At 35.3% G+C, this 25,197-nt stretch overlaps 1 protein-coding gene across 38 annotated transcripts in view; it reads left to right on the forward strand.

Annotated features, from left to right (window-relative positions):
- The window catches only part of LOC149789875 (uncharacterized), a 704,306-nt gene that overhangs the window by 115,274 nt on the left and 563,835 nt on the right, over nucleotides 1-25,197 (forward strand). For 35 of the 38 annotated variants that reach the window (XR_016423748.1, XM_089971883.1, XM_089971882.1 and 32 more), the window contains 15 exons: nucleotides 116-374; nucleotides 2,915-3,143; nucleotides 4,389-4,534; nucleotides 4,944-5,188; nucleotides 5,682-5,915; nucleotides 6,318-6,565; nucleotides 7,811-8,021; nucleotides 10,180-10,312; nucleotides 11,714-11,876; nucleotides 13,539-13,669; nucleotides 14,624-14,690; nucleotides 16,009-16,110; nucleotides 17,520-17,651; nucleotides 20,793-21,080; nucleotides 22,984-23,091. Coding sequence is in view for 37 of the 38 variants with exons in the window: in XM_089971883.1 (XP_089828009.1) it covers nucleotides 116-374; nucleotides 2,915-3,143; nucleotides 4,389-4,534; nucleotides 4,944-5,188; nucleotides 5,682-5,915; nucleotides 6,318-6,565; nucleotides 7,811-8,021; nucleotides 10,180-10,312; nucleotides 11,714-11,876; nucleotides 13,539-13,669; nucleotides 14,624-14,690; nucleotides 16,009-16,110; nucleotides 17,520-17,651; nucleotides 20,793-21,080; nucleotides 22,984-23,091 (2,696 nt within the window). In the remaining variant the exon portion in view is untranslated. The remainder of the gene's footprint in view (nucleotides 1-115; nucleotides 375-2,914; nucleotides 3,144-4,388; nucleotides 4,535-4,943; nucleotides 5,189-5,681; nucleotides 5,916-6,317; nucleotides 6,566-7,810; nucleotides 8,022-10,179; nucleotides 10,313-11,713; nucleotides 11,877-13,538; nucleotides 13,670-14,623; nucleotides 14,691-16,008; nucleotides 16,111-17,519; nucleotides 17,652-20,792; nucleotides 21,081-22,983; nucleotides 23,092-25,197) is intronic. The other 3 variants (XM_089971909.1, XM_089971916.1, XM_089971891.1) reach the window with 2 other exon arrangements.

Below are 25,197 nucleotides of genomic sequence, written 5' to 3' on the forward strand. Positions count from 1 at the left end.
GTTTATGATCTCTTTAATAATTATCTAAGGGCTGGGGATAAATAAAAATGAAGATTTTCAGGATGAAAATATAAACAAATCTCTTTACGGAAAAACAATCTTTGCCTCTTTTCAGACTCTCCATCCTATTACAGCCAGAGAGGGTGAGAAGGTCATCTTTGAGGTCAGATTCAAAGGTCATCCTGAGCCAATCATCAAGTGGTACAGAGATGACTCGGATATACACAGTTCCACTGACTTTGAGATTTCCTACTCTGATGAATCATCATCACTGACAGTTGCTGAGGTTTTCCCAGAGGATTCTGGGATATTTAAGTGCATAGCCACGAATGCTGATGGATCAGCAAGTACAGAATGCATATTAGATGTGATAGGTATGTCATTGCTGTAGGGGAAATGCATTTGTGTTCCTCTTCTAGAGGGTTATTTGCCTGCTGTGTATGTCATTGCTATAGGGGAAATGCACAGGTTCCTCTTCTGTAGGGTTCTGTGCCTGCTGTTTATGTCATTGCTATAGGGGAAACGCACATGTTCCTCTTCTGTAGGGTTCTATGCCTGTTGTGTATGTCTTTGCTATAGGGGAAATGCACATGTTCCTCTTGTGTAGGGCTATATGCCTGCTTTGTATGTTGTTGCTATAGGGGAAATGCGCATGTTCCTATTCTATATGGCTATAATCCTGCAGTGTGTCATTGCTGTAGTGGAAATACATTCGTTCCTCTTCTATAGGGCTATATGCTTGCTGTGTATGTCATTGCTTTAGGGGAAATGCACATGTTCCTCTTCAATAGGGCTATATGCCTGCTGTGTATGTCATTGCTATAGGGCAAATGCACATATTCCTCTTCTATAGGGCTGTATGCCTGTTGTGTATGTCATTGCTATAGGGGAAATGCACATGTTCCTCTTCTATAGGGCTATATGCCTGCTGTATGTGTCATTGCTATAGGGGAAATGCACATATTCCTCTTCTATAGGGCTATATGCCTGTTGTGTATGTCATTGCTATATGGGAAATGCACATATTCCTCTTCTATAGGGCTATATGACTGCTGTATATGTCATTGCTATATGGGGAAATGCACATGTTCCTCTTCTGTAGGGCTATATGCTACTGTGAATGTCATTGCTGTATGGGAAATGCACATGTTCCTCTTCTATAGGGCTATATGACTGCTGTATATGTCATTGCTATATGGGGAAATGCACATGTTCCTCTTCTGTAGGGCTATATGCCTACTGTGAATGTCATTGCTATATGGGAAATGCACATGTTCCTCTTCTATAGGGCTATATGACTGCTGTATATGTCATTGCTATATGGGGAAATGCACATATTCCTCTTCTGTAGGGTATATATATATATATGCCTGCTGTGACACTTCTAGCCTGATTAGGATTTTCCTAAAGTTTTTGGAGAATTTTGTCTGAGACTTTAAATCATTTGATAAAAGTGATCCTAAAATGATGATGATAATTATAGTGCTTTAACAACATTTGTGAACATCATTTCTTAAAAAATCTTTTGTACAGAGTAAATATTTCATAGTACATTTTGGTATGTTATTAAAGGATCACAAAAATCATTTAACTTCCAGATTTCATTTGGGGAGAAAGCATGAGACTATCTAGAAATAATGCATTTAATTATTTGTGGGTAATTTCCTTAATCCCAAAGAGTCTTGAGCCTGTTTCTAGACTTGAATAACAAATGCTTCTTACTAGACTCTGTTTTATAATAACCTTATTAATTGTCCTGCCTGATGTTTGACTTTCATAGGTGACATATTACATCAATGTCAAAGCTTCTATAATATGTAATATGGACAGGTAACACCTTCGATCAATATCTAAGTTTCAGTAAGATGTAATATAGACAGGTGACTCCTGACATCAGTGTCTAAGCTTCTGTATTATGTAATATGGACAGGTGAGACCTTACATCAGTGTCAAAGCTTCTATAATATGTAATATGGACAGGTAACACCTTCGATCAACATCTAAGTTTCTATAAGATGTAATATAGACAGGTGACTCCTAACATCAGTGTCTAAGCTTCTGTAATATGTAATATGGACAGGTGACACCATACATCAGTGTCAGAGTTTCTATAATATGTAATATGGACAGGTGAGACCTTACATCAGTGTCAAAGCTTCAATAATATGTAATATGAACAGGTGACACCTTACATCAGTGTCAAAGCTTCTATAATATGTAATATGGACAGGTGACACCTTACGTCAGTGTGGGGGCCCCGAGTGGCCGAGTGGTCTAAAGCGCTTACCGTTCCGGATCACTGTCATCTCACCTCTGTCTGCGTGGGTTCGAGTCCAAGGCTCGGCTAGCGTGGGTATGTGGGAAAGCCTGCCAGTAGCTTCTCGTGGGTCGGTGGTTCTTCCCTGAGTTTTCCAGGGTTCTTCCTCCACCATTTATACTGGCCGCCATGTATAGCCTATCTTGTGCTGAAAAATGGCGTTAAACCCTACAACAACAACAACAACAACAGCGTCAGTGTCAAAGCTTCTATAATATGTAATATGGGCAGGTGACACCTTATCAAAGCTTCTATAATATGTAATATGGACAGGTAACACCTAAGATCAATATCAAAGTTTCTATAAGATGTAATATAGACAGGTGACACCTTACATTAGTGTCTAAGCTTCTGTAATATGTAAATGTAATATGGGCAGGTGACTCCATACATCAGTGTTCAAACTTTGATAAGATATAATACCAACAGGTGACTCCTTACATTAATGTCTAAGTTTCTTTCACATGTAATACAGACAAGTGATTTCTTGCACCAATGTCATAGCATTTCTAACCTGTAGAATAAGTAGCAAAATGTTGTTCTCTTGACATGAGCTAAATAATGTTTATACAAGTTGACTTCACTCTATTTATATAGGTGCTCCTCCAGAGGTATATGAGATGATGGAGCCGGCCCCTGTATCCCTTCCCCAAGAAGAAAGGATCCCTTCCCCCATTGAGGCTGTCAAGCCAGCCTTTGTGGATAGATTAACCAAAAGAAGACTTGTGGAGGGTACAAACATCATATTCGAGTGTTATGTGGTTGGACAGCCCATTCCCGAGGTGTACTGGAGCAGTGGAGGCCATCCCATCAAACCAGATTCAAGGTTTGTATTTATTGGAAACATCCATATCACTTTATGAAGAAGAGACTTGGAGGCACTTACAGAGGGACATAGTTATGGCATTTTGGCAGAGGCATCAAGGTACACAAAAACAAATTGATACACATTATGAGAGGAAAGTAAATAAAAATAACTCGTACAAAAACATTTCAGTTACAACTGAAAACTGATTTTTATTTCCTTATCTTTGAAGATAAGTTGGAAATTGCTGGATTTTTGCAGTTAATGTGTAGACATACTATACACTCATAGTGACATGATATCATCACAGTTTTGTTGCATCTTTGTGACTAAACTATCCTGTCCTAGCAGGGACCTTGGGATATATGGCATTTTATAAGTTAGCCATTCTTTTCCTTATTTTCATTTGCACATCTGACATCTTATTAAGGATACCTGTCTGTGGAGGTTAGAAAATGAGGGAGTATCAGTTTCATTGTAAGTCACAGTAGTAACCTTTTGCTTATGAGGTCTTGTGCAGTGGAAATGGCCAAGAAATTTTAATTAGGTTTGTATTCAGGACCTAAACGATTGAAATGAACATGAAAATTGTTGGGAATCTGTCTTGCTTTAAAGATTTATGTGCCAGGATTGTATATTAAATAAGCTATTTCCCATTCAATTTGCTGTCCGCTACTTCATTTGTACAGTTTGAAATGCTGTAAAACGTAACAGTTTGATATAAAATGATGACCTGCATGAAATCATGATAGAGTTATGTGTAATGTAGAATATTTTTTGAATTTAGCTGTTTGACAAGTTTCAGACAGAGGAATTGTGCCAAAAATTTTTAAACACATTGAATTAAATGAGTACTGCAGGACTTGTGTATTATGCAGAAGGTTGTATTAAGGGAGCACTGCAGGCTTTGTGTATTATGCAAAAGGTTGAATATGGTAGCACTGTAGGCCTTGTGTAATATGCAGAAGGTTACTACTGCTTATCTCAACATTTTCTTAATCAACTGACATAGCTAAGTGCTGTGTATAAAATGGAATAATGAGTCATAGCAAAATCCATATTTTACTGGTGGATGCAGATATTCTTTTATCATCATTTTTCACTCTACAGTTGTCTCAGTCTCTATGTTTTGTTAATATCAAAGTTTGTTTCATAATGAATTACTTTACTTTTTATCTTGAAATAAATGATAATAATTTGATGGTAGATCAAGGAATTACACTACTTATATACAGTATTTATGCTTGTGACTGTTTTGATTTTCAGACATAAGATGACATTTGATGAGAACACCGGTCGCTGTACTCTGATCATTTCCCACTGTCGGCCAGATGATGCAGGAGAATACACCTGCCATGCCATCAATCCTGTCGGTGAAGCAAGCACATCTGCTGCCCTACTTCCTGCTGAAAGTATGTGTATTCTGTTATTGTATCTCTAGATACACTGGAAATGCTAAACTACATTTAGAGATTTTAAGACTTGGATAAATGAATTCAGAGTGTACAAAATCTGCACAGTTGGTAGATGTGTAAAATTTATCAGATACTTTCACAGCCTTTTAGCATCATTAAATGTTAGTGACTCACTAAATTAACACCATGAAGTTTTCACAGATCACCTGCATTTTGATATGCTTAATGAAAAGCATTATGTGCATCCAGATGAATACAGTTCTGCACATTATTTTTTAAAGTTAGACTGTCTTATTGCAAAATAGAGAATGATGAAATGAGTTCAGTGTTAATATCAAGTATTAAGGACCTTTGTTGGATGCTCTGGTAACATTTTCAACACGGAAGTTGATTTTCTAAATTCCAGCAAAAGCACCACCTGCTCCACCCCCACCCATTGTACCCACCAAGGCCCCACGTCGGGAGGAGCCACCTACATTCCCACCTTCTGTGCCTGTCCAGGAGCTGCAGCAGCGAGACTTGCCACCAGTGCGTGGGGAGAAGGACTTCTTCATTCCACGCTCTGAGAAAATCCTGCAGAGCAATGTGGCATACAGGATGGCTCAACCAGAGGAGGAAGAGATGCAGCCAGTCGAGGAGGAAGCAGAACCGGTGAGTAGAATATATGTGATATGACCTGAATTAAAAGGGAATAAATCTTGTTACTCTTTGATTTCCTTGTTTACTTGTGTTGAAGAGATTCTGAAATTCACAATTATTATACATTTGTTACATGCTTTACTTTGTACCGGGGTTATCTCTCTCTCTGTACATTGAACGTGCAATTCAAACATTTTTACACGTGAAGCATGAATTATTAAATGGTAAGATAATGACAGTATACACATAACAATTTCTTGTTAAACATTGCATAGACCATTCGGATTTACCAAGGTTTGAAAGGGAGTTATTTACATTGGGAGCTGTATGATCAGATTTTGGTACAAAACTGTTTTCGTCTCCTCTGAGGAAATATTTGAGAAACACTTTATCCTTGAAAGTTTATGAGAGGCAGAAAATAGAAAATCTGTAACTAAATGTAATGGAATGAGTAAAGTGAATTCCTTTTACTTGTTTATAATGCAAAAACTTTTTTGTATTGTAGAGATTTGCAGTTTCCTCTTTTGAGGAGCGTCTAGTGCAGGAGGTACAGTATCGGGAGGGGAAGGTGAAATTCTCCAGTGAGACGGAGACCTCAGAGTATGACTCAGAGATAGACAGACTGAGCCCTAGTCAAATGTCACCACCACAGATTGAACAGAAACTAAAAGACTTCCAGTTGATGGAAGGATCTGATGCAACTTTCATCTGCAGAATTACAGGACGACCAAGACCAAAGGTATAAAATTGTAAAATCATTTTTGCAATAAAATGCAAAAACAGTTATTCAAATGTTGCCTTGCATAAATTAGCAGTCAAGAAGACTGTTCAGTCCCAACTGTTTCTTTTCTATTTCTATCTGTACAGATCTTATGCACCCTGTTTTGGGAAGTATTATGACTCGATTTTTCATTCCAAGTACTTTTTTGTGATGATTTTGACAATCATCTTGGGGGGCCTATTACACTAAGTCATTAAACATTCTATTTGTTTTGATAAGACACAGCATTAAAGTAACATTGTATCATTTTGTATTTCAAATAAAATTGTCAGCATTGAATTCAAATCTTTCATCTTTAATTTTTATCTATGATAGCTTTAGTTGAGGTGGTCTGTATAAAAATTCACCATTATTTTACAGGTTGCTTGGTACAAAGATGGACAAAGGATCAAGCGGTCCAACAGATATGAGATCAAGTATGACAGAGAAGGTTTTTGCACACTGCGCATCAGAGTGGCATTACCCGAAGACCATGGACATTATACTGTACTTGCTGTAAATTCTGTTGGCAAGGACACCTGCTCAGCACAGCTGTATGTTGATGAAGTTGGCAATATTGATGCCACCTCATTTATGGCACCAGAAACATTGGACAGGATTCTCAGACGGTAAGACTATCCGGGTGATTTATCAATCCAATACTTTTAATGTCGTAAAGTTACATTTTCTTGAATTCACCAAATTCAGATTATTTTCAGTAGAATATTTTGGAAATTTGCTGATTAGCTGTGTGTGTATTCTTCATTTGTGTTGATAATTTAAGCAAATTAAATGTTCACCAATTAAGTTATGTGGCTGTGTTCACACAGATCATATGCAAGTGTACTTATATGATTAATAGATACTAAAATATTCTAGAACTTGATGTTCAGTGTTGAAAAAGGGTAAGGAATTATCAGTGAAATAATATTTTTGTTTAAGAGTCATGCTTTAGAAACGTAGCATTTGTTAAAGAATTGCTTCTAAATCAGCTACACACACTAAATGCTATTTCTATCAATAATTATATGGTGTAGACCCAGATCTGCTCTACTCACACAATATGCTGAGTTAAAGCAAATAGCATATACACTGATCTGCTGTACTCAAACAATATGCTGAGTTAAAGCAAATAGCATAGACACTGATCTTCTGTACTCACACAGTGTGCTGAGTTAAAGCAAATAGCGTAGACACTGATCTGCTGTACTCACACAATGTGCTGAGTTAAAGCAAATAGCGTATACACTGATCTGTTGTACTCAAACAATGTGCTGACTGAGTTAAAGCAAATAGCATAGATACTGATCTGCTGTACTCACATGATGTGCTGAGTTAAAGCAAATAGCATAGGTACTGATCTGCTGTACTCACACAATGTGCTGACTGAGTTAAAGCAAATAACATATACACTGATCTGCTGTACTCACACAATGTGCTGACTGAGTTAAAGCAAATAGCATAGATACTGATCTGCTGTACTCACATGATGTGCTGAGTTAAAGCAAATAGCATAGGTACTGATCTGCTGTACTCACACAATGTGCTGAGTTAAAGCAAATAGCATAGATACTGATCTGCTGTACTCACATGATGTGCTGAGTTAAAGCAAATAGCGTAGACACTGATCTGCTGTACTCAAACAATGTGCTGAGCTAAAGCAAATAGCATAGATACTGATCTGCTGTACTCACATGATGTGCTGAGTTAAAGCAAATAGCATAGGTACTGATCTTCTGTACTCACACGATGTGCTGAGTTAAAGCAAATAGCATAGATACAGATCTGCTGGAACTTAATGCAATTTCAGATCAGGATTGACACTCCTATGTGGAAATACTATATAACTGATGTTATTTATTTGTCATTATCAGGGACTCTGCCAAGGACAAGGCTAAACCAGAGGATGAGAGTGGTGTGTATGAGGCACCTACTCAACCTACATTTAAGAAGGTTCCTGCTGAAGATCAGACTGTGCGTGAAGGCAACACTGTCCGATTTGACTGCATTGTATCGGGACGTCCAGCCCCAGAGTTGTCGTGGTACTGTAACGATATGCTTGTCCATAATGATGACCAACATAAGGTACATATGCATGTACTATACTTATCTGTTAAATTCATTTGTTATCGCTTCTACAGAGTATGGCAAAATTGTATGGTTTTCTTTTTATATCTCTGTCTTAAGTCCAAGTTATTATGGCTTCTGTTTACCCATGTGTCCATTTGTATGTCCATTAATATTTGCTTGTCAGGCCCATTTTTAATGGGTAGACAGTGTTTCATCAAACTTTGCCCAGGTGTTTGTCATGTCTAGTCTATGTTTTACATACCATATCCATGCCTTTGCATCATGATTAACACATTAACCCCTGGAGCCTTGTTTATGCATCAGGAGGTAGTACCCTACTTCCAAGCTCTGTGGTGTCAAGGTCATTTAAGATACACCAAAGTGAGTGGTATTACAGAAAAGTAGACAGTTGTAGCTCTACAATGATACCAAATAATCTGGACTTTATATTTGCATTACTATAAACAGAGGGAAATATGTATTTTTTTAGACCCAGTTTTTTTACACTAAAAATTTGCTTGTGGTTACAATCCGATTTTGTGTCTGGATTTTAGACTTTTTGGCTTCAGATCTAAGGCAGAACATTCTGAACTGCACACAGACAGGCAAACCTTTGCAAAAAGTAGACTAAGATGGGGAGTTGGAGTAAAAGGTAGCCAGGACACAAAAATATTTGGTACAATAAGCAACCCCCCCTCCAACTTTTACCCTTCTGTTCATGCGTGAGCTAAATAGCCAATGAAAAATGATGTTTCTAAGACACCTAGGCCTTGGGCTAAACTAAAATCTCTTGGAAGCCAATTTATTTTGATGTATTCAAAAGTAGCCCCCAAAACGAGTTTCCTACTTGCATTGAAGGTGAAAATAACAAATATCTCCAAGGGTTAATGAGTTAAGGTTATGGAAGGGGCATTGTAACCCATTGACTTGTGTTTGGAGTATAATATTTGAACCAGTGAATATATTTTAATGAGACTCTGTTCTTTGATAAATTTTAATTTGACATTGTCTCATTTAGTCATGTCCCCAGCCTTAAGGTCAAGATCAGAGCAAAGGATAATGTAAGCCTTCACCCTGTTTCCTTATCAAGGATGATTCTAACTGTGACATAAACATTACCAACATGTCATAATAAAATAGGGAAGTCCTTAGTTCCAAGGTCAAGGTCATATGTTGGGAAAAGGTCACAAAACACTTTTTTATGTACTGTTTGCTGCAACATGTTAGATTATAATTTTATGTTATTAGAAATTAAGAACTGACTCATTTTGATATTTATATGTATTAATGTGGCTGAAAGTCAAGAAGATATGAAGGTATTTTTAGATTTATAATATATGTCATGAATTTATTATTTTTGGTTTTACTGTCTGATAGCAATATTTAAATATAAAGACTACAGAGTGTCTGGATGTAAATATTGAGACACAAATACTGAGACATAAGTATCACAATTATAGCAAGTATTAAGACATACTAAATATAATATTTATCAAGATATAATAAGACATAAGGCGTTTATGAAACTCAAGTGTAACAACTTTCAGTCAAGACATGAGTATCATAAGCATCAAGATACAAGTGTCTATTAATAAATATAAAAACATCAAACCATAAATATAAATAGTATCAATACATCATTGTTCAGATAAGTGTCAAGATGTAGGTGTCAAGACAAATAGAAAAAACATTAGAGCTAAGACAATTATCAAACATATTATTTTGAATTTGGGTCAGAGTTTTTGAAAACTACATAAAACTTCATTGTTTGTAAGAAAATTGGGAAGGCAGGGGGTGGGGTGATTGACCAAGTTCTAAATGAAAATGGTGCCAGTCATGCATCCAAATTAGCTGTTATGCTGACTGTTTTAAAAATCGTGTTGACACAAATCAGGAGGTGATCATTATGGCATGAGGTTTTCACCAAATCACTTATAATGATGTCTCTTGTGTCCTAAACAAAATGGGTCACATCTTGCATCCAGTCTTGTGTCACAGCAGCTAATTTGACAATCATGTTATTGCTGAAGAATATGATGGATGGAAAGGAAGAAATGGTCTTATCTTGAATACATGTAAATTCTTTTTGCCTAATAGAACATCAGTCCCTTTAAAGGACTTTTGTTTTTCAAATTGTGTCAGTTATTTAACAGAAATATTGTCCTTTTTTCAGATTGTTGTGAATGAAGATGGAGTTAATTCCTTGATAATAATTAGAGCCTCCAGAAATGATGCTGGATGCTGGACATGTGTGGCCAGAAACAAGATAGGGGAAGTCACCTTCACTGTGAATCTTGGGGTTCTTGGTAAGCACTTTGGGCCAAAAGAAAGACCTTTTCTTAGGTATTTTGTCTTATTAAATGAAAATGATGCTGTTATTTTGATTTTTGTGAGTTTTTTTGTTCTTACCAAAATTATGGCACTTATTTATTAGTCTGAAAATTGTAGTAGAGCAACAAAGGTTTCTGGATGTGTAACAGAATCCTTTGTATTGTATTGTTTTATTATTGTCTTATTGAATATGTGTTTTTCTGTTGGCCTTGTTGGAAGGTCTAAGGTCACTTTTATCTGTCTAGAGTGAGTTATATTAGCCTGAGGCTTATACAGCCAGTCATGGGCCAAAAAACATCATTTATGTTTGTCCGAGTCGGAGGAAAGGACTTGATCAGTGGCATATGAATATATCATGGCCTAGTGGCCTCAGCTTGGCACTTTGTCCCATTGGTCTTGTTCTGTCTGCAGACTTGTAACAAAACAGTATTATGTAATTTTGGGTATACACGTGTATTATTACAGTTTTAGGTATACACATGTACTATTACAGTTTTGGGTATATACATGCACTAGGTAATAAAAAGACTGATGGTCCGGTGGAATATATATATATATATATATATATATATATATATATATATATATATATATATATATATATATATATATATTAATGTTATCATAGTGCATGGTTAATGATAAGGCATTTATTGAGTAAAAATTGGTTTCTGTGATTTATTGGAACACACCATTGCAATACCGGAACTATTCAAAGATGTACTTAAGACAGAGATCAGATACATTCTTCTTAATTTTGTCAAGATGAAGTCAAAGCAGAATCATTGTCATCATGGTTTATAATAGACATTTTGCAAATTTAGGTCATTGATTTATTGGGATGGAGTTTTGATAGACATTTTGTAAATTTAGGTCATTGATTTATTGGGATGGAGTTTTGATAGACATTTTGTAAATTTAGGTCATTGATTTATTGGAATGGAGTTGTGATAGACATTTTATAAATTTAGGTCATTGACTTATTGGAATGGAGTTGTGATAGACACTTTGTAAATTTAGGTCATTGATTTATAGGAATGGAGTTGTGATAGACATTTTGTAAATTTAGGTCATTGATTTATTGGGATGGAGTTGTAATAGACATTTTGTAAATTTAGGTCATTGATTTATCGGGATGGAGTTGAGATAGACATTTTGCAAATTTAGGTCATTGATTTACTGGGATGGAGTTGTGATAGACATTTTGTAAATTTAGGTCATTGATTTATGGGGATGGAGTTGTGATAGTTTGTAAACTTAGGTCATTGATTTATCGGGTTGGAGTTGTGCAGGGCCAGTTATTGACACAGAATATAGGTAGCTCTGAAATATCAGAGTACATATAAATACAACAACTATTTTCATATCTATTTCAGAAAAAGAACAGATGCAACCACCTAAGTTTGTGGAGAGAATGCAGAACTACACCATTAAAGAGGGTCAGTCTGTGACCTTGACCTGTAGGGCAGTTGGCACCCCAATCCCCATGATGAGCTGGCAGAAAAATAACAGGATGATTACTCAGAGCAGGGAATACAGGTAAGCAGGCTTTCTTCACTCAGAGTTGGGAATATGTGCAAGCAGGCTTTCCACACTTAGATCTGGGAATACAGGTAAGCAGGCTTTCCACGCTTAGAGTTGGGAATACAGGTAAGCAGGCTTTCAACACTCAGAGTTGGGAATACAGGTAAGCAGGCTTTCCATGCTCAGATCTGGGAATACAGGTAAGCAGGCTTTCCACACTCAGAGCAGGGAATACAGGTAAGCAGGCTTTCTTCACTCAGAGTTGGGAATATGTGCAAGCAGGCTTTCCACACTCAGATCTGGGAATACAGGTAAGCAGGCTTTCCACACTCAGAGTTGGGAATACAGGTAAGCAGGCTTTCAACACTCATAGTTGGGAATACAGGTAAGCAGGCTTTCCATGCTCAGATCTGGAAATACAGGTGAGCAGGCTTTCCACACTCAGAGCAGGGAATACAGGTAAGCAGGCTTTCCACACTCGGAGTTGGGAATATAGGTAAACATGCATTTTACACTCAGAGTTGGGAATACAGTTAAGCAGGCATTTTACACTGAGCGCAGGGAATTCAGGTAAGCAGGATTTCCACACTCAGAGCAGGGAATACAGGTAAGCAGGCTTTCCACACATGTACATGAGAATTAAAAGTTAGGATGTTCTGGTTCTCTAGGCATGACATATTAAAGATCTCGCCAAGCCTACTAGTGGCTCTTTAGGTCAGGGTTCACCCTGGTTTTTGTAGTTTTGTTGTGCGTGAGAGTACATTACTTCCTGTGGAAAGGATACCAGTCCATCACATGTTAACTAACCTTCCACAGATGCCATTACCCATCTGCAGACAAGTTAACATGAGTAACTGAGCTTACATAACTTGCAGGGACTACAGACTTACAGCCTCATTTGTCTGAGTCAACAGTATTATCCAATTAGCTACACCTTCATTCTAGACACTGAGTTATCATAAGACATCTTGATTAGAATTTACACTTATGGCTTGTAAGTGGTAGACTGGGTGAAAGAAAATCTTATGGTATTAGGTGAAATTGCTCTGATGTAGTTGTAAGACATTTTTATGAATTTGATATACTGAAAGTTTTTTGGACACTTTGAGTATGTATATATTTAAATTTCATTATGATTACACTGGATGCAGTATTTCTTTGTACTCAAGTGATGTACTAAAAATTTAATTGAAATTAAATTCTCTACTTTTATGATGTTCATTGCAATGACTACAAGCCAATGGTTTTTGTTTTAATGTAATCTTTGATATATGATCTGTCAATTTTTGTGGGAAAACTGCCATATTATTGGTATCACTTTGTGTGGTAAAACTGGCATATTGGGACATGATTTGGTGTGGGAGAACTGCCATATTGGGGCCTCATAAAAATGCTTTTACAGTTGAACTCATTATTCATCACTGTTCACACAGTTAATTGGCATTGCTAGCGCAGAACTTACCTGAAAAGTTATTTCAGTAGTTTGATTATGTTGAGTCTTTTAATTGGGGAGAATAAAGCTTTATTACCATTGTTACAGTTTTAGACTTTAGTAATGATATTTTGCAGTCATTAAGGACAATTTTAATGTATTTACTAAAGTTCAGAAATGTCTTTACAATCTTTGTGTTACATGTTTTGCTCTGAAATATCTAAAATTTCTTGTATTACTTTCAGAATTGAGATAGAAAATGGCCATGCCACTCTGCACATCGTTAAAGCTACACTGAATGATTCAGCTTGGTTCCAGTGTTCTGCTGTTAATGTGGCAGGCACTGCCACCACCAGAGCCAAGCTTGTAGTTCAGGGTAAGATTGTTATAGTCATTTAATGGTGAATGAATAAAAAACTTCATCAATGTTAGAAATAAAATGGCCAGAGATACTAAAGTAGAAAACCTTTAAATGAGTTTCAAAACTACTGAACCAAATCTGACCAAATATGAAAAGAATATTTGCAGGTGTGATTATTAGGGGTTCTTATTTCTTATGAATAAATAAAACCTTATTGTATTGGCAGTTTCTGAAGAAGCTGGCACCATAGTGTTTTTCATATCTATTTCCATTTTACTCGTCAGACAAGGTGGTAAGGAATGATCTGCCTACGTGATTAGCTAGTTAGGTTTCAACAGTTTTCGAAAATGGCGATAATTTGCTCCTCCAGAACAGATGGTCATATTACCATGGTTTTTACTCCTCCAGAACAGATGGTCATATTACCATGTCTTTTTTTTTCACTAAAAGACTTCATATGACCACTCCAGTGACCTAAATGAAATTGATGCTGATCTTATTTCAGTATGACCACCACAGCAACCATCTTGAAAACCCTGTTATTGCTGTTCCTCCTTGATTGTATTTGCATGAGGTTTTGAAGAAAAGACTTGCTGTCTTCTTGACCTTAAATGAAAGTGGTGCTAACTTCTTCCCAATATTTTCAGCATGGTGGTCTTCTTTAAATTTTTGTTATTGCTGATGAATATCAGAGATAGTTTCAACAAAAATAAAATTAAGAATGCCTCAAGCAACCTGTTTAGTTATGATAGAGCTTTAAGTAAAATAAAAGCAATCAATAATTGACCTTGAAATGTACAAATATAAAGCAGTAATTGACCTTGTACAAAAAGGAATCAATAATTGACCTTGTACAAAAAGAAATTAATAATTGACCTTTTTTAAAAAGAAATCATTAGTTGACCTTGTTATGTACTAAAAAGCATTTGATAAAATCCACTCTATGGATATGGTTTCCCTTTTTTGCAGCTGAACCTAAGCAACCAGAGCCAGAAAAGAAAGTCATCATTCCCAAGACAAAGAAATCCCCATCACCGTAAGTACATGTATATCTTTCCTGCAGCTAATTATCCTACCTGGCACTGATCATTACATGAAAATAGTGATACATTTATTCTTTTTTTAAACATAATATTGATTATTTTTGTAAAATCCTGGAGTTCATATTATCTTTTATGAAACAGGGTCATCTTGATGAATTTGGAGATGAATAATGAGTGTTACCTTTTACTTTGCTTTCTTTCAGTATTGGATTAATTTGTATACCATCTTTTGATTGAAATCATTTTGTAGCATAAACATACCATCTTGTGATTGAAATCATTTTTGTATCCTGTGTACCATTTTGTGAGTGATCACATTCTGTATTATGTGTCTACAGTTTTGTGATTGATCTCTTTTCGAGTTTTTATATATCAATTATAACATTCTACCATGTCTTTTATAAACATGAATACCCATTATCTCAATATTGTATTTATATTCACACACAAACAAAACAATTTTACCCCTCAACAACAATAACACCATGTACACCAGTTTGTTGATGCAATACCTATATGCCAGTTTGGTGTAATATTCAAACCTACCCCTCAACCCAACCCACAGTTCCCAAGTGTCTTAATATGAGAAGAAAAATGCCTTGGTTTATGGATTATGATGTGTCTGTGGAGAACACTAGTTGTGTTTCATGAACCCAATACCTATATGCTAATGAAGTCTATTATTAAATTATCTTCCAGCTTTCCACCTTCATTGAAATTATGACACCTATCTAATCAGTGCTTTACTTGACACTCAATCTCAGGAAAATGGTCAAAATTTAGAACTAAATTATTCAGTTTTAAATTTGAGGAAAATTGATACTTTTTGAATTTTCTGATAAGTAGACATAATTGGTCTTTTAATTATAAAAAAAGACACACAGAAATCATTTATTCCATGACCTTCCAAGATGCTTGTTATGGAAGTTATTTAATTAAATGTGAGAGCTTATTGCCAAGTAATTGGATATGCAAAAATCCAAGATGGTTATACATTACACAAACATCAAACAATGTATAATTTGTACATTTTAAATAGGCTTTTTAAAGCCAAACTGCTGATGCAACAGGCAGAAAATGCAATATTTGCAACTTTTGATTGATCTACATATAGAAAAGAGATTACATGTAGATTTTATTTTATTTAAAAATATTAACATTCATTTAAGATTAATTTATGACAATATATTAAATAACTTTTCAATGAAAACCGTAAGCAGTGGAATTAACCTTAATTGGACATTTTCCAGGGATTGGGTATTAAATATCCCAATCTTGACTGATGTACAATTGTTATTCATGTGTCTTCAGAGAATATGAGATCCAGCCTGTGGGACCAGTCCAACAGATCTCATATGTTACAGATAATGCTAGTGCTGTTCTTAGGCTTGTCCAAGAGGACGAGGAAGCCAGGTTAATTGCATACTCTATTAGCATGTTATCAGAGAGAGTCATGTTCTGAACCACGTTTATTATGTTTTGTTTCTTTTTTTTATGTTGTTTGTATCCTTTCATCATTGCATTGCAGTGTTTATAATTTATTTTGCACTTTATTTTTGTCACCTTTTTAAAAAATTGATTATATTGCAGAATCTGTTTTTGAAGCTTTAATTTCTGATATTTGCTGCATCCAATTTGTGCTTTGCTTTAGGTTGTCCCAATCAGGGAGGATCACCACATTGATGAGGAAAACAGTTTCTTGAATCTTAGTTTAACATTTTTTTTCTTCTTTTCAGTAAAAAAATCTTTCTCATTAGTCAGTATTATTTGAATAAACTTTTGATGAAAATTTTACATTTCTTTGAAAATGAACTTACATTTTCTTTCCCCTTTCTATAAACTTAGAAAATGAATCCATTGGAATTAGGAAATAAATATCACATTTTGCAGTTGAAAAAATCGATCTCTGTTGGTAAAATTTACACTGGTATATTACTGTGGACTAAATCAGTTATTTTATTTTGTTTAATATAAAAATTTCAACAGGCAGTAAACTGGACACTACTCACATTTTACCCACTAGAGTCTACATTTAAAGCAATAAAGATAGAAAACTAATTTCATACTTATAGGTACACTGTGATGATGAACTTTAGAGTAATTAATAATTCTTCGGTCAACTTGAAAATATTGATAACTTTTTCTCCTGAAATAGATTCATTAATTTGTTAGCCTGTCAGTGGTTTTTCATCGAGTGCCAAAATTTTAATTTGCTTCTTGATTTTGTAGTTTCTATAGTAAAAAAGGGTAACTGTAATACTTTGCTGCTTATAGTAAAATGAATCTTTGTTATTTTAATTCTTTCTACTTTCCTGGGGTATATGACACGTTTATACTAGTCATATTAATGATTTCGTACATATGTTTTAAAAGTAAATAACCTTAAATGTAGTGCCTCGATGACAAAGATTCTACAGAAGTTATTTCTGTTTGTTAAAAATGTAAAAAAGCAGATTATTCTGAGATAAAAGCATAATTTCAAAGATTTATGCCCATAAATATAAAATAGTTGGGAGGTTTCATGAATGTCTACTTATCTGCAAATCTACACTAAATCAGAATATGTGTGTGTGTGAGTAATCAGTCCACTAAGAAAGTTACTAACAACATGATTTTACAGGTGAGAGTTTTTGTTACAAAGTGCTTTTGCATGAATGGCATTGACCTTCCCAGTAAAAAGATGAAGGAGAAAATCAATTTATTTCTGTTGATTTTTAATTGTTGTAAATTGATGCTTTATACATAATACATACCTTTCTGTTGTGCATATTATTTTGACTATCACACATGGACAGCTATTTTTACTACTGTCTTGATTTTAGGATGTTATACCCTAGGATTGAGTATCCTGAATCACCAGAGCTATCCAGAATTCCCTCTTACCCTCCACGGGTACCCCCGCCCACCCCAGTGTGTGCATCTGTGGAGGCATCACCTGAATTGAGGAGAAAGAGGTTCTTTAATGTTTTTGTGTATTAAGCATGTTGTTGTACAAAGATTTTTCTAAAGCTCTCTTTATCGTTGATCCCACTTGTGAAGGGAGATGTATCAATCACTTTTCTGATGATATCCTCATTGTTGTCAACAGTTTAAGGTTTGGGTTAAATATGTTCATTTGCATATATTTCTTAAAACTGGTGGTGTTTTCTCATCATAATTAACATACATGATATGGAGCTAAGACAGTTCATTCTAGAACATGTTTGCATGCCCTTTTTCTTGGGGTCAGGGTCATGTGACAGTCATAGAAAATTTGTGTATGTATACCACCTGCTCAGCATAAAATGTTATGTTGGTATACTTATGACAATCATTGAAAATTTGCATTAAGTATTTTGTTAAAGTTTTGTCATTTGCTTATATTTCCTAAATCGTTTGATACATTTTGTTCATGCATTGGATGAATCATTATAAAGCTAAAACAATTCAATCTGCTTTCATACATTGGATGAATCATAATAATGCTTAAACAATTCAATCTGCTTTCATGCATTGGATGAATCGTAATAATGCTAAAACAATTCAATCTGCATTCATACATTGGATGAATCGTAATAATACTAAAACAATTCAGTCTGCTTTCATACATTGGATGAATCGTAATAATGCTAAAACAATTCAATCTGCTTTCATACATTGAATGAATCGTAATAATGCTAAAACAATTCAATCTGCTTTCATACATTGGATGAATTGTAATGCTAAAACAATTCAATCTGCTTTCATGCATTGGATGAATCGTAATAATGCTAAAACAATTCAATCTGCTTTCATACATTGGATGAATCGTAATAATGCTAAAACAATTCAATCTGCTTTCATACATTGGATGAATCGTAATAATGCTAAAACAATTCAATCTGCTTTCATACATTGGATGAATTGTAATGCTAAAACAATTCAATCTGCTTTCATACATTGGATGAATTGTAATGCTAAAACAATTCAATCTGCTTTCATACATTGGATGAATCGTAATGCTAAAACAATTCAATCTGCTTTCATACATTGGATGAATTGTAATGCTAAAACAATTCAATCTGCTTTCATACATTGGATGAATTGTAATGCTAAAACAATTCAATCTGCTTTCATACATTGGATGAATTGTAATGCTAAAACAATTCAATCTGCTTTCATACATTGGATGAATCGTAATAATGCTAAAACAATTCAATCTGCTTTCATACATTGGATGATTTGTAATAATGCTAAAACAATTCAGTCTGCTTTCATACATTGGATGAATCGCAATAATGCTAAAACAATTCAGTCTGCTTTCATACATTGGATGAATCGTAATGCTAAAACAATTCAATCTGCTTTCATACATTGGATGAATCGTAATAATGCTAAAACAATTCAATCTGCTTTCATACATTGGATGAATCATAATGCTAAAACAATTCAATCTGCTTTCCAGTTTTCTTCTTGGGCTCAAGATTATTTATATCACAGCATTGCTTTGAGTGTAGGCTTAATATACTGGCACTGACCTTTTTCGTTTTTGCCAATTTGATAAGAACCTGAGACTTAGGAGCAAGTGATCTAAAGTGCTCTCTGTTACGGATCACTGCCATCTCACCTCTGTCTGCGCTGATTCGAGTCTCGGATTCAACCAGTGTGGGTATGTGAGAAAGCTTGCCAGTAGCTTCTCGTGGGTCGGTGGTTCTTTCCAGGGTTTTCCCAGCTTCTTCCTCCACCATTAATACTGGCTGCCATGTATAGCCTATAGTTTGCTGAAAAATGGCGTTAACCCCACAACAACAACAACATCAGACTTAGGATAGGCAACCACTTGTCTGCAAGTGCTTCAATTAAGGATTGAATCCAAGACTGTTGAGATGGAAAGCAAGTGCAATTACTGCCTTGCTTTCCTTATCTCAAGTTAAATCAGAGTATTTGTATAGTTCAAGTATTAAACAATACACTTTTGTTGAATACCATGTGACAGTACTCAGTATAAAACTGAGCAGTTTGTAGTATTTTACATACATGTTATGTTGAGCAGTTGGTGTACATACACGTTATGTTGAGCAGTTGGTATACATACATGTTATGTTGAGCAGTTGGTATACATACATGTTATATGGAGCAGTTGGTATATATGTTATACAGAGCAGCTGGTATACATACACATTATGTTGAGCAGTTGGTGTACATACATGTTATGTTGAGTGGTTGGTATTCATACATGTTTGCAGTTGGTATACATACGCTTGTGAACACCATTTGCACAGACAACATGAATAAATTCAGTTTACTTAAGGCTTTGCTTTGTGGTAGTGTTTTGTTAGTTGCCCTTTTAGTGTTGTTCACTTCCTGATAGGTATTTATAACTACCTCAAAAAAGAAATACATTACTGTTTTAAATCTAAATTTATAATTCATACTACTGTATTAAATCTAAATTTATAATTCATACTACTGTTGTAAATCTAAATTTATAATTCATACTACTGTTGTAAATCTAAATTTATAATTCATACTACTGTTGTAAATCTAAATTTATAATTCATGCTGCTTTTGACAAATGTTAAGAGCTTTAGAAAAATTCATTCTCACTTGCATGTCTTTCTGTTAGATGTTGTTGATTTTTTGGGTTATGCCAGTGTACAAAAGTTTTACCACAGATTCATTGTGGCAAAATGAATACATTTTCCAGGCTGGTGCATTTCTTGTTCATGTCAAGATATATTTTAAAACATTTGCTCATTATGAAGAAAATATAACCCTCACCCCCAAGTGACCTAATATTTAGATCATGCATAGCTTTTGACTTCGTTGTAATCTCCATTAGGGATTAATTTGATGAAATGATATTCGCCTGTTAAAGTTGCTAATTTAATTAAATAAAAGTTGCTTATTATTCAGGTTGTGTTTCAAGCTCATAACGTCTTACATGGATGCTTTTGATGCACATTGATTTATTTCCTAATGCAGTTTTGGCTACCCTTTGAAAAATAATAAGATCACACTGATTGATCATCATGTCCACTTGACAACTCAATTAAGGTGCATCACACGAAATGTAAATTTCATGGAAGGCTTCATTCAATAGCAGGCAGTATAACATCAAGATTTATTGCATTCAGGCTTGCATGGAAACCACCAGGGGAGCAAGTAACCCCTATCTCGCGCACAGTCCCTGAAAGATCCCCTGCTGAAATGCAGGCAGAAGTTCCTGAGGAGGAATTCATCCAGTCAACAGTCTTCGATATTAAGAGGAAATTCGAAGAACCAGAAGAACCTGTCATACCAGCCAAGGCACCTAAAAAGGTTTTACCACCACCTGCACCAAAGCCAACAGTGCCAACACCTAAGAAAGAGGTCATTGTGCAAGAAACACCAAAACCTCGCAAGAAGAAGTCTCCATCACCAAGGTTTATAGCTCAGTTCCACTGCATGCTTGTACTATGTTAGAGAAATGTGAGGATGTGCTGTGAAATTTCTAAAGTGCAGTAAACGTTAAATTATTTTTTCTACATGCTTTAAATAAAAATGTTTAGATAGGTAGGAAGGATAATTGATTCTTTTGTTGTCACAATAGCAGTTCTTGCTAAATTTTCATGTTCACTTTTGTAGTACCCACTTTACATAAAAAATAAACTCTTCTGTAATCTCATGTTAACATAAAGCCTTTGCAGCCATAGTTTTCATTAAATAATGGCTTTCTTCACATTGTAATTGACCATGATAGATTTTCATGATCTTTAGTTTCTCACAATTTCTTTAAATGTAAACTTCGGTGAATCATCTTGACTGAACTTTATATGGCAGAATATGGATGTTGTCCATCTATCCGTCCATCAGTGTTAACAATTTTGTTCTACAAAATAACTTTAGTTTTCTACCATAAACAGCTACCAGACTTTGTAGATAGTTTGTGCTTGGGATAAGGATGAACTCTATTGATTTCAGGGTCAGAAGCTCAAAGGTCAGGGTCACTGTGACTGAAACAATGATAATGGTTAATGTAAGTTTTCCATCATCTACAGGTACTAAACTTTATGAAAGATTGCACTTGGGGTAAGCAAGAAGTTTATCAGTTTCATGGCAAAAATGTTAATTGTCAATGTCACTGTGACAGAAATAAGGAAAATCGTTAATGTGATTTTTGTCATCTATATATACTAAGCTTTGTGTATAGCTTGCACTTTGAGTAAGGAAAAAGCCTAATGATTTCATGGTCCGAAGGTCAAAGGTCATGTGTGACTGAAATGAATTTTGCAAAGTAACCCAGGTTATCCACCAACTACGGATACCAAACTTTGTGAATGGCTTGCTTTCGCTTGGGGTAAGGATGAATTCTATTGATTTCAGGCTCAAAAGGTTTGACTGAAAGAAGGAACATGGTTTTTGTGCAATAACTAACCATTCTTAAACATCTACAGTTACCAGACTTTGTGGAAGGCTCGTGTTTGTACAGAAGAACCCTGTACAGAAGAACCCTATTGATTTTGGAGTCAAACTGTCAAAGGTCTGGGTCACTGACTGAAACAAAAAAAATCATTAAAGCACAATAACATTATCTCAACTTGACTTTGTGGATGGTATGTACTTGGGGTAATAAAGAAAACTGTTGATTTTGGGGTGAAAAGGTCAAAGGTCAGGTCACTATCTGAAAGAATAAAAAGGATTTCTGCAAAATAGCATTTGTTTTATATCACAGACCTAGCTCATAGGGTAAGGAAGAAATCTATTGATTTCAGGGTCAAAAGGATAAAGGTCAAGGTCACTAAATAAAAGGAAGAAATGGTTTTGCACAAACATTCAGTTATCTACATAGAAAACTGTTAAATAGGAGAGGCAAATAATGTGTTGTTCACGGTACTCTTGTTCCTTGATGTCCTTGTCATGGTACATGGTTGAAGATTCAACCTATTTCCTTTAGTTAGTGTCTGTCTTTCAGTCATTTCAACATTTAGGGATATTAAACTTGAATCATTTGTCATGACATGTTTGAGCTCTCATTTCTCACCACGTGTTTCCTGACCATCTTGTACAATAATTATACTGATGATCAAGGTTCCAGTTGACCTTAGGTCAAAGGCTCTCTCCATCTTTTAAATCAAGGCACATTTGAGGTCTTGTTTTCCACCATTTTGTTGCTCTCTAGTCTCACACAGTTGAGATCCAAAACTCTGTTTCCTTTCATTTGCAGCTTCCATAAGGTCATTTTACATTTTTATATTTAAGATTGTCTTTTTCTGCCTTTGACTTATCTCACATTGTATGCTTGAGAGACAACCTTTTTTTGACATGTCTGCGTGCTGTCTCTCATAGTTATGAGATCCAGGATGAGGGTCCAGTTCAGCTCATCACCTATGCCTCAGACACAGAGATGGGTTCTCTCCGACTCATTTCTTCAGAGGATGAGGTGGACTTCCCAAGGTTTGTCTTCTTGTGTGGTCTGCATGTTGCATTTGTGTTGATGAGTCCATTCTGAAGAAAGGTTGAGAGTTTATCTCACATAATTGGTACAAGCCACTGATAAGTCACCTGAAATGCATGGGTGTCTGCCATGGCTCAGTCTAAATGCATGAGTGCCCATCATGGCTCAGTCTAAATGCATGGGTGTCTCCGTCATGGCTCGGTCTAAATGCATGGGATGCTACCTTACTGTTGATCACTTGGTTATCCCCTCACCCCACTAAGAAAATAGAATAGATTGGAGTAATTTATAAGACTACATTAAATATATTAGAGCTTTGATTGGTCATTTGAAATGCATCAAAGTCAGCAAAAAGGGAATGCATTGTGTTTATGGTATCATTTACTGAAAATGTATTGGACTTCTTGATACTTCTCCATTGATCACTCTGAATGCATGGAGTCAGCAGTTAGTTGTACGTAATTTATAGAAGTCATCAAATGAAGATGCTCTGATAATGAAATAGATCGTGTTTCCAACATGCATGAGAAATGATAAGAAGTAAATGCCTGCATGTCCATGACAAGTATCTAAAAGTGCATGAAAGTCCATGAGTCTCCTAAAAGTGTGAGGGTCAGTTGGTTGTACTAAATGTATGATACATTTCCTAAAAGTGTGAGGGTCAGTTGGTCATACTAAATGTATGATAAATCTCCAAAAAGTGTGAGGGTCAGTTGGTTATACTAAATGTATGATACATTTCCTAAAAGTGTGAGGGTCAGTTGGTTATACTAAATGTATGATAAGTCTCCTGAAAGTATGAGGGTCAGTTGGTTATACTAAATGTATGATAAGTCTCCACAAAGTATGAGGGTCAGTTGGTTATATTAGGTGTATGAGAGTATACAGCAAGTTAGAAAAGTTCCATTGGAGTCCTTATTTGAAAACTTTCAAAACAAGTCAGACTGGATTGAGTCTTGAGAACCCATGTGACTACAGACATGAACCTACTCTTGCTTGAGTTACCACCGTGAGTTAGAATTTGGATTCAGCCAACCCAGCAAGATGCATCAGGTTTGTTCCAGATAGCATTTGAGAGCAACATATTTCACTGTGGACTATTTTCATTTCAGTATTTAGATGAAATGGTAATAAATGTGCTGCGTGTAAGTTGTCAGTGAGTTGCATTAGAATCAGTGATATTACAAATGGCAGTGATGGTAATTCATGTAAATTGACAGTGAGTTGCATGAGAATCAGTGATATAACAAATGGCAGTGACTGTAATTCATGTAAATTGACAGTTAGTTACATAAGAATCAGTGATATATCAAATGGCAGTGACTGTAGTTCATGTAAATTGTCATTGAGCTGCATAATCAGTGATATAACAAATGGCAATGACTAATTATGTAAATTGTCATTGAGCTGCATGAGAATCAGTGATATAACAAATGGCAATGATGGTAATTCATGTAAATTGACATTTGCATAAGAATCAGTGATATAACAAATGGTAGTGACTAATTCATGTAAATTGTCATTGAGCTGCATGAGAATCAGTGATATAACAAATGGCAATGATGGTAATTCATGTAAATTGACAGTTAGTTGCATAAGAATCAGTGATATAACAAATGGCAATGATGGTAATTCATGTAAATTGACAGTTGCATAAGAATCAGTGATATAACAAATGGCAGTGATGGTAATTCATGTAAATTGACAGTTAGTTGCATAAGAATCAGTGATATAACAAATGGCAGTGACTGTAATTCATGTAAATTGACAGTTAGTTGCATAAGAATCAGTGATATAACAAATGGTAGTGACTGTAGTTCATGTAAATTGTCATTGAGCTGCATGAGAATCAGTGATATAACAAATGGCAGTGACTGTAATTCATGTAAATTGACAGTTAGTTACATAAGAATCAGTGATATATCAAATGGCAGTGACTGTAATTCATGTAAATTGACAGTTAGTTGCATAAGAATCAGTGATATAACAAATGGCAGTGACTGTAGTTCATGTAAATTGTCATTGAGCTGCATGAGAATCAGTGATATAACAAATGGTAGTGACTGTAGTTCATGTAAATTGTCATTGAGCTGCATGAGAATCAG

Source organism: Sinohyriopsis cumingii, chromosome 10 (genome assembly GCF_028554795.1).
Source record: "Sinohyriopsis cumingii isolate HCF-2022 chromosome 10, ASM2855479v2, whole genome shotgun sequence".
In the NCBI taxonomy this organism is placed as follows: Eukaryota; Metazoa; Mollusca; class Bivalvia; order Unionida; family Unionidae; genus Sinohyriopsis; species Sinohyriopsis cumingii.